Source organism: Tachyglossus aculeatus, chromosome 21, assembly GCF_015852505.1.
Source record: "Tachyglossus aculeatus isolate mTacAcu1 chromosome 21, mTacAcu1.pri, whole genome shotgun sequence".
In the NCBI taxonomy this organism is placed as follows: domain Eukaryota; kingdom Metazoa; phylum Chordata; class Mammalia; order Monotremata; family Tachyglossidae; genus Tachyglossus; species Tachyglossus aculeatus.
In genome coordinates, this window is record NC_052086.1 from 15,250,864 (window position 1) to 15,267,181 (window position 16,318).

General features: G+C 50.2%; 1 protein-coding gene across 1 annotated transcript; it reads right to left on the reverse strand.

Annotated features, from left to right (window-relative positions):
- Positions 1-471: 471 nt before the first annotated feature.
- LOC119942329 (RING finger protein 112-like) lies at positions 472-12,497 on the reverse strand. The gene is made up of 15 exons (XM_038763062.1): positions 12,382-12,497; positions 12,080-12,120; positions 9,554-9,873; positions 9,079-9,285; positions 8,095-8,232; positions 7,745-7,849; positions 6,477-6,527; positions 4,832-4,888; positions 4,641-4,727; positions 4,137-4,254; positions 3,801-3,928; positions 3,386-3,439; positions 2,789-2,842; positions 2,048-2,122; positions 472-1,916 (listed from the first exon to the last, which is right to left on the reverse strand). The coding sequence occupies exons 3-15, from the start codon at positions 9,821-9,823 to the stop codon at positions 1,434-1,436; spliced, it is 1,827 nt and encodes a 608-aa protein (XP_038618990.1). The 5' UTR covers positions 9,824-9,873; positions 12,080-12,120; positions 12,382-12,497; the 3' UTR covers positions 472-1,433.
- Between the last annotated feature and the right edge of the window lie 3,821 nt (positions 12,498-16,318).

Here is a 16,318-nt window from a genome sequence, read left to right on the forward strand (position 1 = left end):
CACTTTGTCAACCCTGAACAAGGGCTTTGTCTGGTTTTGTCCACTACGTTAAAACATGGGGCTGAAAAATGCTGACATTGTAAACGGAACTGCAGCTGGTGGAAGACTGAGTTTCTGAAACCATTTTAAAGTTTGAATCTGATGGAACATCTTTAGGCTAATTGTCCAGACAGGGACCTTTGTAAAAACCACTGAAAATAGCTATATAAGGAAGTGAACTACTGTGACGAAAAGAGGATAAATGAAACATAATAAGGAAACAAAAGACCTGATATTTTCTTAAAAAACTGGCATACGTAAAGCTCACCCAATAATAAAAATTCAGGTTCCTGTGTCATTCATTTCTCAGCTGTTCAAGAAAAAGTCTGCCTTCAATATCCTTACAGTTTCAGGTCACGGTGATAGATGTGGTTTATTATGTATACCCGTTCAGATCATGGGTGTGTACTGTTATTTAAATGTGACAGAGGCTTAGAATCACGACATTTTATTATTGCAGCATGCTATACCATAATCAAATTTAACACATGAAAATTTTCAAAGAGGGCACATGTATTCTTACATTGAAAATGCATCTGAAATCTACTGCTCCAAGCGACGTGTCCTACTTGTAACAGCTCAGCTAAGCCCAATCTGGAAGCAGCATGGTCTAGTGGAAAGTGCAAGGGCCTGACCATCAGAGGACTTGCGTTAGAATCACAGCTCCATCAGTCATCTGCCACGGGTTCTCAGTCAAGTTACTCAACTTCTCTGTGCCTCAGTTTCCTCATCTGTCTTTCCTCCTACTTAGTCTGTGACGCCCATTTGGGAGAGGGAAATTGCCTGACCTGATTATCTCATGTCTCCCCCCATGCTAAGCACATAGTTGTTATTAGTTGTTAGCATCCTGTAAGTGCGTAATAAGGGCTATCATCATCATCATCATCATCATTATCAACTTTGTCAATGTTGTTGTTAACTGCAAGCTCGTTGTGGCCAGGGAATGTGTCCATTACATTGCTACAGTGCCCTGCACACAGTGAACGCTCAATACGTATGATTGAATGATAGATTGTGATTATTACCATCAGGAAAGGGAGGGCGGGGCTGATGAAAAAAGCAAAGCTCCTCCCCCCAAAAAACAATTTACTGGATGCAAATTGTATTTAGGTTGTAGCCAGCACAAGTTTCATCTGAAATGCAGGGAGCGGTCGGCCACGTGTAGAGGTTTCTATGTATGTAGGCGTCGGCTACCTCGGGAGGAATCATTCATTCATAGTTATTGAGCGCTTACTGTACCAAAAGCACTTTACTAAGAGATTGAGAGAGTACAACACAGCCAAAAAAAGACACAATCCTGGCCCACAACCAGGTTATATGCATGTGGGAGTCAGCCACCTCTGGAGGATTCCGCATTGGCCTGCGGAAGTCCTCAGGTGGCTGATTTCCAGAGTTCACCTCTCATCTTGGAAAAGAGGCTCCTCGTCCTCCTCACTTTCCCACTCCGCCTTCTCATTTCTGCGGCCCATCCTAGCCCCCACCCCCGCCCCCACTCCAGCCCCCAGCCCAGCCCCCACTCCGATTCCCGCCCCAGCCCCTGCAGCCCCGGCGATCGCCAATTCAGCAGCCCCTGCTGCCACTACGGCTGATGCCACGCCAATCCCCACCGCCCCTCCTATCACGGTCAACAGCCCGGCCCCTGAAATCCCACCAACGGCAGCCGCATGGCCACAGAAACGTTTGAAATAAGCCTTCAAGAACATCTCTTCCTTGTCCTGAAGCTCCTTCCTTAAGGTCTCTGTGGCCTTGCTCTGGTCATGGCCCTTGTAGGCGTCAGAGAAGGCGTGCAAGATGTCGTCCCTCTTTTTGTCTATGCGGGCCCGCATGGCCCTTGGTCTGACATGGAGGGCAGAGAACAGTCGCTTGGTGGCCTGATTCTGTGGTGGGGGACAAAAGAAGGGGAAGTTATTGTCTGGGAGCTTGGGTAGCCTGTCCTCCCAATCCATGTTTTTCACAACTCAGACCTGAGCCCCTCCCAGAACCCTGTCCCAGCCTTCAAATCCTCTACCTGCTCCAGCAAAAACTCCTCAAATTCCTTTCTCTTGTCTTTCTTCAGTTTCCAGGCTTGGAAACGAATGGAAATCTGTTTGAGAAGAGGGAGAAAATGATGGGATGTAGGCCCTGCCCTCAATCTCCCTCCTCCATCTTCCTTCACCTTTTCATTTATTCATTCATTCATTCATTCAATCGTATTTATTGAGCACTTACTGTGTGCAGAGCACTGTATTAAGCGCTTGGGAAGTACAAGTTGGCAACATATAGAGACGGTCCCTACCCAACAGTGGGCTCACAGTCTAGAAGGGGGAAACAGACGACAAAATAAAATATATTAATAAAATAAAATAAATAGAATAAATATGTACAAGTAAAATAAATAAATAAATAGAGTAATAAATATGTACAGACATATATATATATATATATGTATATATATATATAGGTGTGGTGGGGAGGCGAAGGAGGTAAGGCGGGGGATGGGGAGGGGGAGGAAGGGGAGAGGAAGGAGGGGGCTCAGTCTGGAAAGCCCTCCTGGAGGAGGTGAGCTCTCAGTAGGGCTTTGATGCCGTTTCCCTCAGGCATCTGACCCCAAGCCCTCCAGCTTCTCTTCCACTCCCAATCCCGGTCCTTTTCCCCTCAGAATGGAGGAAGCATCTAACCCCCGATCCCTGGCTCGCTCCCTCCACTCTCCCTCCTCACCTCCCCAGACCCTGTCTCCCTATTCGAGCCCAAGCTTCTTCTCCTCACCTACCTCAACAGGGGAGGAGAACCCAAACTCCTCATGCCTCATTAGGTTGGAGAGATCCTGCAAGAAAAGGGAGATGGGAAGACCAGGAGCCCTGTGGTGCTGAGGCAGGGAGGGTGGTTCTCCGAACCAAGGTCCCCCGAACCAACCCTCTAGACGGCAAACTCTCTGTGGGCAGGCAATGTGCCTACCAACTCTGGTAAAATAAATAGAATAAATATGTACAAGTAAAATAAATAAATAAATAGAGTAATAAATATGTACAGATATATATATATATATACATATGTGTGTGTGGTGGGGAGGGGAAGGAGGTAAGGCGGGGGGGATGGGGAGGGGGAGGAAGGGGAGAGGAAGGAGGGGGCTCAGTCTGGGAAGCCCTCCTGGAGGAGGTGAGCTCTCAGTAGGGCTTTGATGCCTTTTCCCTCAGGCATCTGACCCCAAGCCCTCCAGCTCCTCTTCCACTCCCAATCCCGGTCCTTTTCCCCTCAAAATGGAGGAAGCATCTAACCCCCCATCCCTGGCTCACTCCCTCCTCTCTCCCTCCTCACCTCCCCAGACCCTGTCTCCCTATTCGAGCTCAAGCTTCTTCTCCTCACCTACCTCAACAGAGGAGGAGAACCCAAACTTCTCTCGCCTCATTAGGTTGGACAGTTTCTGCAAGAAAAGGGAGATGGGAAGACCAGGAGTCCTGTGGCGCTGAGGCAGGGAGGGTGGTTCCCCGAACCAAGGTCCCCCGAACCAACCCTCTAGACGGTAAACTCTCTGTGGGCAGGCAATGTGCCTACCAACTCTGGTGTACTGTACTCTCCCAAGTGCTTAGTACAGTGCTCTGTACACAGGGCACTCAATAAATACCATTGAGGATAATGAGAATGATGATGATGAAGGTCTGAAAGTGAGAGAGGAAGAGCAGGGACAAGCAACTGACTTCGAAGAGGGGTGAGCAGCACTGGCAGGGGACACTGCAGAGATCTGGGGTTGGGAGTGTGGGATTCTGGGTGGGGAAATTTCACACCTCAATCGCATCAGCTAACTGGCTTCCAGTGAACAGGCCTTTCTGGTGACTCTTCACCTGACTGGTGACCGATGACAGCACATCTCCGATGTAGGCCTGCAGATGCCTATGGAACTCGTCATCCATATCTGGAGGAGAGAGACGTGTGAGGACCTGGAGAGCTGTGCTGGATCCAGGCAGAGAGAGCAGGTTCTCTCGAGGCAGGATGTGTTGGCTTCTGAGGAGAAACTGGGAGCTGGTGTGGGTGTGGGGTGCGATTGGAGAATGGTGGGGTGGAAGGATGGGTTAGGATTTGGGTCAGGATTCCTTGGCATCTGGGCCCTGGGAGGGTGTTACCAGCAGTGTTTCCCCCAGCTTTGGTCACCATCTTCTTCCCCGGGAAGGGCAGGAGATAGCAATGGGTCCGGCCTCTCTGCATCATCTCCTGGACCTTGGGATAACTGTCAAACTGTTTCTGGGGAGAAGGAATGGACGGACAACATATAATAATAACAATAATTCTGGTATTTGGTAAGTGCGTACTATTTGCCAGGCACCGTACTAAGTGCTGGGGTGGATACCCTGTCCCACCTAGGGCTCACAGTCTCAACCCCCATTTTACAAGCGAGGTACTGAGGCACAGAGAAGTGAAGTGACTTTCCCAAGGTCACACAGCAGACACGTGGCAGTGCCAGAACGAGAACCCATGACCTTCTGACTCCCAAGCCCGTGCTCTATCCATTATGCCATGCTGCTTCATGGCGATGCATCCTCCTCATCATTTGGGGTGACCGTCCCTTTCCCCACAGGCTCCTCTGCTCCAGCCCTACCCAGGTGTCTTATTCCTTGGCACTAACTCACGTGGATGACATCAGTCATGTGTGCCTTCCCTGGCTCCCATCCAAACTCCGTTGCGAAAAAACAGTCACGAACTAAGAGATCTAAGTGCTGGGGGAGAAGAGGGGGCAGTGAGAGGGGCAGAGCACCTGATGGGTGGTGGGGATTCCAAAGTTTATGGAAAATGGCAGAGAGAGGGGTGGGGGGCATCTCACCTGAACTACTTCCATCTCATAGCAGTTTCCCATTGTCTCAGCAGCGCGGAGAGACATCTGGGAAGCAAAGATCTATTTTACAACTGTCTGCATTCCAGGATCCAAGCTTTCATTCGTTCATTCATTCAATCATATTTATTGAGCGCTTACTGTGTGCAGAGCACCGTACTAAGTGCTTGGGAAGTACAAGTTGGCAACATATAGAGACAGTCCCTACCCAAAAGCAGGCTCACAGTCTAGAAGGCGGAGACAGACAACAAAACAAAACACGTTAACAAAATAAAATGAACAGAATAAATATGTACAAGTAAAATAAATAAATAAATAGAGTAATAAAAATGTACAACATATATACATATATACAGGTGCTGTGGGGAGGGGAAGGAGGTAAGACGGGGGAGTGGGGAGGGGGAGAGGAAGGAGGGGGCTCAGTCTGGGAAGGCCTCCTGGAGGAGGTGAGCTCTCAGTAGGGCTTTGAAGGGAGGAAGAGAGCTAGCTTGGTGGATGTGCGGAGGGAGGGCATTCCGGGCCGGGGGAGGACGTGGGCCAGGGGTCGACGGCGGGACAGGTGAGAATGAGGCACAGTGAGGAGAGTGGCAGAGGAGCGGAGGGTGTGGGCTGGGCTGGAGAAGGAGAGAAGGGAGGTGAGGTAGGAGGGGGTGAGGTGATGGACAGCCTTGAAGCCGAGGGTGAGGAGCTTTTGCCTGATGCATAGGTTGATCGGTAGCCACTGGAGATTTTTGAGGAGGGAAGTAACATGTCCAGAGCGTTTCTGCACAAAGACGATCCGGGCAGCGGCGTGAAGTATGGATTGAAGTGGGGAGAGACAGGAGGATGGGAGATCAGAGAGGAGGCTGATGTAGTAATCCAGTTGGGATAGGATGAGAGATTGAACGATCAGGGTAGTGGTTTGGATGGAGAGGAAAGGGCGGATCTTGGCGATGTTGCGGAGGTGAGACCGGCAGGTTTTGGTGACGGATCGGATGTGAGGGGTAAACGAGAGAGCGGAGTCGAGGATGACACCAAGGTTGCGGGCTTGTGAGATGGGAAGGTTGGTAGTGCCATCAACAGTGATGGGAAATTCAGAGAGAGGGCAGGGTTTGGGAGGGAAGATAAGGAGTTCAGTCTTGGACATGTTGAATTTTAGATGGCGGGCAGACATCCAGACGGAGAGGCCCTGAAGGCAGGAGGAGATACGAGCCTGGAGGGAGGGAGAGAGAGCAGGGGCAGAGATGTAGATTTGGGTGTCGTCAGCGTAGAGATGATAGTTGAAGCCATGGGAGCGACTGTGTTCACCAAGGGAGTGGGTGTGGATAGAGAACAGAAGGGGACCAAGAACTGACCCTTGAGAAACCCCGACAGTAAGGGGATGGGAGGGGGAGGAGAAGCCCGCAAAAGAGACTGAGAATGAACGGCCGGACAGATAAAAGGAGAACCAGGAGAGGACAGAGTCTGTGAAGCCAAGGTTGGATAGCGTGTTTCCCAGATCAAAACCAGGCTTCCAGGCCCCCTGGTGTTTAGCTCCTGGCTCTCCCCTGAACCCAGTACTATTCTCTTCTAAGCCCAGGAATCCTGCTCTCCAACACATACAGAACCCATTCATCCTCTAGAGCCCAGGCAGCTTATCCCAGAGGCCTCTGCTCACCTCTAGATATTCCAGGTCTGTCTCTTTCAGCTGTCTGGAGACATTGAGGATCTGGGAAATAGAGAAAGAGCATTAGAGTGGGTCAGATTTGGAAGGAAGGTGAAGGGCTGAAAGTTAGGCCCCCTGGGATCTGAGTAGCTGAAGCAGCACAGCCTAGTTAAAGCAGTATGGCCTGGTGGATAGTGCACAGGCCAGGGAATCAGAAGCACCTGGGTCTTAATCCCGGGTCCGCTATTTGTCTGCTCCCAGACCTTAGACAAGTCACTTAATTTCTCTGTGCCTCAGTTTCCACATGTGTCTTGCTGTGCTGGGCCCCCTCCCATCAGGCAGGACTTTCCTAATTCAGCAGCACAGACAGGTCGGGGGAGGGGGTCCTTCCTTTAAACTGTCCCTTCCCCCACTCCAGGAAAGACAATTCCATAACCTCCAACCTCTCCCTGCAAGTTCGCTGAATGGTCTTCCCTCTCAGGTAGACCTTCCCATGAAGGCTGTCCTCGCCTTCAAACCTCCAGGCTGGCTTCATTCTTCTTCCAGGGCCATGATGAGTGGGAGGAGGGAGTAGCTACCAATCAACCTATGCATCAGGCAAAAACTCCTCACCCTCGGCTTCAAGGCTGTCCATCCCCTCGCCCCCTCCTACCTCACCTCCCTTCTCTCCTTCTCCGGCCCAGCCCACACCCTCCACTCCTCTGCCGCTAATCTCCTCACTGGGCCTCATTCTCGCCTGTCCTGCTGTCGACCCCTGGCCCACATCATCCCCCTGGCCCGGAATGCCCTCCCTCCCCACAGCCGCCAAGCTAGCTCTCTTCCTCCCTTCAAGGCCCTACTGAGAGCTCACCTCCTCCAGGAGGCCTTCCCAGACTGAGCCCCCTCCTTCCTCTCGCCCTCCTCCCCCTCGCCATCCCCCCGCCTTACCTCCTTTCCCTCCCCACAGCACCTGTATATATGGATATATGTTTGTATGACTTTATTTCTCTCTTTATTGTATTTGTGCATATTTATTCTATTTATTTTATTTTGTTGATATGTTTTGTTTTGTTCTCTGTCTCCCCCTTCTAGGCTGTGAGCCCACTGTTGGGTAGGGACCGTCTCTAAATGTTGCCAACTTGTACTTCCCAAACGCTTAGTACAGTGTTCTGCACACAATAAGCGCTCAATAAATACGACTGAATGAATGAAAGAATGAATGAATGGAGACGGGAGGTAGGTGGTGGTGGGAGGACAGGGCTGGGAGATGGACCACTGATCGTCTGTCTCCAGGGACTCACCTGGTAGGAGCTAAACAGCATGCTGAGAGCCGACAGCTTGACACTTGTCTCCTTGTTTTGGCCCGGGGCCATGGTTCCCTCTGTGTCCAGCAGAAACACAGCCACCTGGAGGGTCACCGTGGAGGATGGGGTCTGAACTGCTCTCTCCCACCTTCCTGATCAAATCCCGCCCCCCCCGCCCCTTCTTTCTCCTTCTTACTCTCTCCAGGCCTTCTCTCTTCTTTCCCTGCTCATTTTCCTCTGCCTCCCTTTCTCCCACCTGCCCCGCTTCTTTCCCTGGCCCCTTGCTGCTGCCCACATTTTCTCCCTCTCCCTCTTCCTCTTCCATCCCCTTCCGTCCACGTTCTCACCTTCCCTGCATTCGTGTCCAGCAGAAATGGATGACTCCATATCCACACACCCTTTGTGATGGTGTCGCTTCCTCCGCCCCACTGGAAGCCCTGCCGATATTCCCTTCCTTGTGGCCTCCAGTTGCCCTGGCCAGATTCCTGCAGGGAAGAGTCTCAGTCACCACACCCCTAACCCCAAATCCTAACCCTCCCAAACACATTCATTCATTTCATTCAATCGCATTTATTGAGCACTTACTGTGTGCAGAGCACTGTACTAAGCGCTTGGGAAGTACAAGTTGGCAACATATAGAGATGGTCCCTACCCAACAGAGGGCTCACAGTCTAGAAAGGGGAGACAGAGAACAAAACAAAACATATTAACAAAATAAAATCAATAGAATAAACATGCACAAATAAACTAGAGTAATACATTTGTACAAACATATATACAGGGGAGGGGAAGGAGGCAAGGTGGGGAGGATGGGGAGGGGGAGGTAGCCCCATAACCTCCCTCTTTCCCAGACATCTTGCTCCCGCACAATAATTCTCCCCAGACCGCCCACTCCCCAAACCTCTTTCCCCAAGACAATCTGTCCCCTGCACTGGTTCACCTAAGGCAACCTGCCCTCAGCACTGGTTCACCCAAGACAAACTGCCCCCACCCCCACACTTAAGCCACCAGACATTCTGCCTGTCCCCCGCACACTATTTCTCCTCAGACCACCTGCCGCTCACATTATTCCCTCATACATCCTGCCCCTCACACTAGTTGTGCCCAGACAATCCTGCCCCTAACAGTAAGTTCCCCAGACAAAGAAACCCCTCCATGAATTCTCCCCATGCTACCTGCACTCCATGAATTCTCCTCACATTGCCTGCCCCTCACACTAATTCTCCCAGACACCCTGTGCCCCATACTAATTTTCCCCACTCAGAGGTACTCTCTCACTCCCACTTCTCCCATTCTGTTGCCTCCATTCTCCCATTGCTCCCAGGTCTCACCATTGCCTCGAGCGCCAGGAGTATCTGGTTGAGTAGGAAGGACTTCCCTGTGCGCTGCTCCCCCAGGATGGTGATGAGGCAGACATGGGTATCTACAACCTTGGGGTTCATCAGGCAGTAATTCAGTGAGTAAATGTCCAGTTTGGGGCCCTCTGAGGGGCAACACTTCACCAACTGCAGTGCCCTGGGCTCCTTCTCCAGGTCATCCTGTGAGGGGAAAAGCGAGGACAATTTCCCCCAGTGGCCTGGATTCCTGGCCAGCCTGGCTCAACTCTCGATCCCCACTCTCTTCCCGCTCTCTTGGAACAGCCCCAGGAGTCTTCTCCCTGGAGGTCCCACCCAGGATTTCCCATTCACCTCCCTGACCCTAGTCCGGCATGAGCCATTCCCTTCCTCAGGGATTGGACTCAGACGCCCAGTCCCCCTGCCCATCATGGGGCCCAGTGGGGAGCTCCCCCACGCCCCTGATCTTTACCTTCTGGGAAAGCATCTCCAGGTCCTGGTGGGACGTCAGCTTCCTCAACAGACTCTGGAGCCGAGTGTCCCGGACACATGGGTCCCACTGGCACGGCCTCCAGCACTCGGGACAGTGGAGCTGTGCCGAACGTGGGGTGTCCTGCTTCACCGTGGTCCACTGAGCAGTGATGCAGGTGGAACAGAAGTTGTGACTACACTCAAGGGTGATGGGGTTCTTAAGGAGATCCAGGCAGATGGAACAAGTCAGCTCCTCCTCCAGGTCCATCATGGAGACGATTGAGGGGGAATCGCTCCAAAGCTCCGGGAGATGATTGGACTCTGTGGTGGCATGAGAGGGGGTTGCAGGGAAGATTGCTGGGGCTCAGGGAGTGGAGGAGCTCATTCATTCACTCATTCATTCAATTGTATTAATTGAGCGCTTATTGAGCGCAGAGCACTGAACTAAGTGCTTGGAAGAGTAAAAGATAACAATAAACAGACACAGTCCCACAATGAACTTACAGTCTAAAGGGGAAACAGACATTAATCTAAATAAATAAATTACAGAACTGCACATAAGTGCTATGGGGCTGAGGGAGGGGTGAATAAAGGGAATAAGTTATTCATTCAATCGAAATGATTGAGCATTTACTGTGCGCAGAGCACTGAACTAAGTGCCTGGGAAATTACAATGCAGCAATAAACAGTGACACTCCCTGCCCACAGTGAGCTTACAGTCTAGAAATGGGGGAGACAGGCATCAATACAAACAAATTAAAATGAAAGCCGTGTATGTAAGTGCTGTGGGGCTGGGAAGGGGGAAGAGCAAAGGGAGCCAGTCAGGGTGATGCAGGAGGGAGTGGGAGATGAGGAACAGTGGGACTTAATCTGGGAAGGCCTCTTGGAGGAGGTGTGCCTTCCATAAGGCTTTGAAGCAGGGGAGAGTAGCTGTCTGTCAGATTAAAGGAGAAAGGAGGTTCCAGGCCAGAGGCAGGACGTGTGCTAGGGGTCGGCGGGAAGACAGGTGAGATCGAGGCACAGTGAGAAGGTTAGCACGAGAGGAGTGAAATGTGTGGGCTGGGTTGTAGAAGGAGAGTAGTGCTCTATCCACTACACCATGCTGCTTTCCCGAGAGAGAGGACATGGGCTTATGAGTTAGGAAGGATGGTGGTGCCATCTACAGTGATGGGAAAGTTGGGGGAAGGACAGGGTTTGGGAGGGAAGATAAGAAGTTCAGTTTTAGCCATATTCAGTTTGAAGTGACAAGAGGACATTCGAGTGGAGATGTCTAGGCAAGAGGAAATGCTAGGCTGCAGAGAGGGAGAGAGGTCAGGCTGGTGATGTAGATTTGGGTATTGTTTCCTTAGACGTGGTAATTGAAGCTATGTGAGGGAATGAGTTCTCCAACGGAGTGGTGCAGATGGAGAATTAGGGAGGAACTCAGGACTGAATCTTGAGAGACCTCCAAAGTTAGGGGGTGGGAGGCAGAGGTGGAGCCCGCAAAATAGCCTGAGAATGAGTGGCCAGAGAAGTAGGAGGGAAACCAGGAGAGGACAGTGTCAGTGAAGCCGAGGTTGGGTAATATTTCCAGGAGAAACTGGGGTCGACTGTGTTGAAGGCAGATGAGAGGTCAAAGCAGGATTAGGATGGAGTAGTAGAGGCCATTTGATTTGGCAAGAATGAGATCAATTGTAACCTTTGAAAGTGTGGAGTGAAGCCAGATTGGAGGGCATCCAGGAGACAACTGGAGGCGAGGAACTTGAGGCAGTGGGTGTAGACACCCCTCGCTCAAGGAGTTTGAAGAGGAATGGTAGGAGGGAGATGGGGCTATCATTTGGAGGGAACTGTGGGGTCACAGAAGGGTTTTTTATGATGGGAAGACACGGCCTGTTTGAAAGCAGTGGGTAAGGGTTGGGAGAGTGGGGAGGTAAAGGGCTATAACTATGGTAAGGGACTGGGATCCAGGGTTAAGGTATGAATGAACTTACAGAGTGCTTACTCTACTGCAGATCACTGTACTGAGGGCCTGGGAGAGTACAACAGACTTAGTAGACCCAATCCTTGGCCCCAAGGAGCTTGCAATCCAGTAGGAAAGATGGGCATTAAATTAATTTCCAGGAAGGGGAAGTGACCAAAGTTAAAAGAGGAGGAGGAGGAGGAGGAAGTGTGAGCTGAGAAGGGCTTTGAGAATGGGGCAGTAGCATTCTGCAAGATGTGATGGGGAGGGGGCTCCAGGGGCATGAAGAAGGGGCATGAACAATATGGATGGCGAGACTATAGACATGTCGCAGGGCTCCTAGTCAGTGGACAGAGAGTCTGAGGAAGCAGAAAGGATTTCACTCCTAGTTCCCAATTTGGGTTTCAATTTCCTTACGAGCCAATCTTCTGCCTCGAGTCTACGGTGACTAGGGCAGCTGTTAGTGACCTCCTTAAAAACTGAATTGCATATTGCTCCCCAGTACACTAGGGTGAGGTGGAGGAAATAGGGGGAGGGGTGAGGAAGGTAAGCCGGAGAGGCAGTGGGGCAGCTGCCTTAATTACTTACTGTCGTCGGTGTTTCCAATCAGATCCGGCTCCCGAACCCTTCTGCGAAACAAAATAGGGAGATGACGGTGACTGACGATTGATCTCCCCCTTCCCCCCTTCTCTAAGTTCCTGCTGCTCCTTGGGGCCCCCTTTCCTCCAGACCCAGGCACCCTCCCAGGCCTGAACCACCCGGGGGAAGGAAAGAGGGAGAAGAAGAGGTCCCCCAGGGTTATAAGAGAGGGTGGGCAATGATAAGAGAAGGGGAGGAAGGAGATGAGCTCCTCTGGACCAGTGGGAAAGGCAGGCTCAGGGACAGAGTACCTGCGTCCATCAATTTCCTGCCCTCCGGCCCAGCTGCTGTCTGGAAAACCTGGAAGTCGGGGAGCAGAGGGACTTTCTGAGTTTCTCTGGTTTGGCTGCCTGAGCAGGAATCGAACGTGAAAGTCGGGTTGTTGTTTTACATGCCCAATAGGCCGGAAGAAAGGAGGAGTAGAAAAGAGGAAGTGAAAGCACTCCACCCAGCCAATCACGGACTTCAGTCTTCCCTCCACCTTGCTGCTCAGCTCACCTTCTAGGAATGTACACATCTTCCTCTCTCCCAAAACCTCCAATGGCTGCCCAGCTTCCTCCACATGAAGCAGGGACTTCTGGCCTTTGGCTTCAAAGCTTTCCACCAGCTTTCTCCACCTCTTTCCCTTCCACTCCCCAGTCCATGCCCCACTCTTGATTATCCCACCTCCAAAGCCCTGCTAATGCTCTTCCCCTGGGCAGGAACACCCTCTTCTCCCCCATATCAATCTATTGGTAGTACTTATTGTATGCTTACTCTGTGCAGAGCCTGCAACTAAGAGCTTGGGAGAGGACAGTGGAGTCAGCAGGCACAATCCCTGTCCTAAAGGGGCTTACAGTCTAGCCGGTGGACACCGACACTAAAATAAATTTTAGGTACGGCAAGTAATCGAGTAATAAAGGTTGTACTGCAGTGTTGTGAGGAGAGGGATCAATCCCAAAATGCTTAGTGGGAAAAGGACACAGGTATATAGGTGATTCAGCCGGGAGGGAATAGGGTGGGAAGATGACAGATTAGGTAGGGGAGCCTTCTTTGAGGAGGCATGAGTTTCCGTAGGGCTTTGATGATGCGCAGAATGGTGGTTTGCCGGATGTGAAGAAGGAGGGAGAGAGGGAGGTTCAGACAAGATGGAAGAAGTGAGCAAGGGAGAGATGGCAAGAGAGACATTACCAAGTGTAGTGAATAGTTGGGAATTAGAGGAACAAAGATTGTGGGCTGGGTTGATGTGGGAAATTAGTGTGGTAAGGTCTGGAGGGAGAGCTGGTTGAGTGCCTTAAAGCAGATGGGAATCAGTCAATCATATTTATTGAGTGCTTACTTTGTACAGGGCATTGTAGTAAGTGTTTGGGTGAGTACAAAAAACCCAGACATAGTCCCTGCCCATTTTTGCTTGAGACTGAGAGGGATGGACAACTATTGGAGGTTTTCGAGGTGTGGGGAGGTGTGCAGGGAACAATGTTTTGGAAAATTTGATATGGGCAACAGAGTGAAATGTGGACAAGGGAGGGGAAAGATTCGAGGCAGGGAAGTCAAGGAGGAGCTGATCCAGCAGTCGAGAATGGATGTCATAGTGTTTGGATCAGCATGGTGGCAGTTTGGATGGAGAGAAAAGGACGGATTCTGGAGAAGTGAAGATAGAAGCGACAGGATTTGACGACTCACTGAAAAGGCAGGTTGGCAAAGAGATATGCTTCAAGGAGAATGTCGAGGTTGTGGGCTTGCAGTACATGGGGAGGGGAGTGGTAGTGTCTACAGTGATGGGAAAGCTGGGGGAAGGAGAGTGTTTGGGTGGGAAAATGAGGAGGTCAGTGTTGGACATGTTAAGTTGGAGGTATTGAGCCCCCTGAGCCCCCTCCTCCCAGACTGAGCCCCCTCCTTCTTCTCCCCCACCTCCCCTTCCCCATCCCCCCACCTTACCTCCTTCCCCTCACCACAGCACCTGTATATATGTTTGTACATATTTATTCCTCTCTTTCACTTGTCCATATTTACTATTCTATTTCTTTTATTTTGTTAATATGTATTGTTTTGTTGTCTGTCTCCCCCTTCTAGACTGTGAGCCTGCTGTTGGGTAGGGACCGTCTCTATATGTTGCCAACTTGGACTTCCCAAGCGCTTAGTACAGTGCTCTGCACACAGTAAGTGCTTAGTAAATACGATTGAATGAATGAATGAATGAAAGGTATTGGTAAGACATGCCAGTAAGAGTTGTCCTAGAGACGGGAGCTTGTTGCGGGCAAGGAATGTGACTGTTTATTGTTATATTGTAATTTCCCAAGCGCTTAGTACAGTGCTTTGCACACAGTAGGTGTTCAATAAATGCAATTGAATGAATGAATGAAGGAATGAAGGAATGAGCAAATTCAAGCTAGTCTAGAAGCTGAGAGAGGTCAGGGTTAGAAAGGGACATTTGGGAGTCATCTGCCTAAAGGCCTTCCCCTCCTATGCCTTTCTTCACTCTTCTCCCACTCCCTTCTGCATCACCCTGACTTGCTCCTTCTTAGGCATCCCCTCTCCCAGCTCTACAGCACTTAAGTACATATTTGTAATTTCTTTATATTCGCTTCTGTCTCGCTCTCTAGACTGTCAGCTCATTGTGGGTTCTAATTGTGTTTTAGCCACTTGTCCGCTGTGTGATCTTGGGCAAGTCACTTCACTTCTCTGGGACACAGTCATCTCATCTACTAAAATTGGGATTAAGACTGTGAACTCCTTGTTGGATATGGGCTGTGTCCAACCTGTTTAGCTAGTACATACCCCACGGACTAAAAGGCTGCTTGGCACATAGCAAGCACTTAAGATCAACCATTCCTGGCCCGGCCTGCCAAAAAAACCCAAAACAAAAACATGCAAATAAACCTGCTCTCCTTACTGCCCCTTTTTCCCTTCCTCCTTCCCTCCCTCTCTTGCTTTTTCTACCCCATTTGCATTCTACCTCACCTGTGAAATGGAGATTAAGACTGCGAGCCTCATGTGGGACAGGGTCTGTGTCCAACCTAATTAGCTTGTATCTACCCCAGTGCTTAGTACAGCATCAGGCACATAGTAAGTGCTTAACAAATAAGTGTAAAATAAAAAGGCAGAGGGACTCCGTCATCAACTCAATCATCATCCTGGAACTCCCTCCCTTACCAAATCTTTCCAACCTCAGCTCTTTCCTGAGCTTTCTTAAAATTCCACCTCCTCCAGGAAGTCTTCTCCGATTCATCAACAACACCCTCATTGCCTCGACCCTAACAGTCACTCTTAGGCTGATACCTGTAGTTGAGGAGCTAACCATGGGAGCTCCTGGACATTTTTTCAAACCTAAACAAGAGTTTTGTCTGGGTTTGTCTATTCTGTTAAAGCATGGGGGGGCCGGGGGAGAGAGAAATTCTTTGCTGTGATAGTAACTGGTAAGAGATAAGTAGCTGTAAAAGGTTCTGTAGTAGTAGCTGCAGCTGGTTGAAGACTGAGTTTGGGAAATGGTTTTTAGTTTGAATTTAATGGAAAAATTTTAGGGGCATTATAAAACCCACCCAGACAGGAGCATTTATAAAACTCACCGAAAATACAAACATCAGCAAATGAATTACTGTAATGAGAAGAGAATAAATGAAAAATAAATCAGGAAAAAGTTTTAAAAAGCTCTGGCATATGAAAAATTCACCCAATTAAGAATTCCAAGTAAAAATATCAGGTTCCTGTGTCAGCAATTTCTCAGCTGTTAAAGAAAAAGTCCGTCTTCAGTATCCTTATGGTTTCAGGACATGGTTATAGATGTGGTTTATTATCCATAGCCATTCAGACCAGCAGCATGGTGTAGTGGATAGAGCAGCCTGGGAGTCAGAAGGTCATGGGTTCTGATCCTGCCTCTGCCACTTAATAGTAATAATAAGGGCATTTATTAAGCGCTTGGTATGTGCAAAGCACCGTTCTCAGCACTGGGGAGGTTCCAAGGTGATCAGGTTGTCCCACGGGGGGCTCACAGTCTTAGTCCCCATTTTACAGATGAGGGAACTGAGGCCCAGAGAAGGGAAGTGACTTGCCCAGCGACACACAGCTGACGATTGGCGGAGCCGGGATTTGAACCCATGAACTCTGACTCCAAAGCCCGTGCCCTTTCCACTGAGCCACGCTGCTTCCCCACTTGTCTGCCACTTGAGCCACAGAGCCACTTGGCTCTGTGACCTTGGGCAAGTCACTTAA

What these genes read in the sequence shown, in the direction of transcription:
- LOC119942329 (XM_038763062.1), bottom strand. Translation starts at nt 9,823, where the DNA reads ATGATGGACCTGGAGGAGGAGCTGACTTGTTCCATCTGCCTGGATCTC. An exon ending in TCCTGGCGCTCGAGGCAATG is followed by an intron (nt 8,233 to 9,078) that starts GTGAGACCTGGG and finishes TCTTCCCTGCAG; the next exon opens with GAATCTGGCCAGGGCAACTG. An exon ending in TGCTGTTTAGCTCCTACCAG is followed by an intron (nt 6,528 to 7,744) that starts GTGAGTCCCTGG and finishes TCTATTTCCCAG; the next exon opens with ATCCTCAATGTCTCCAGACA.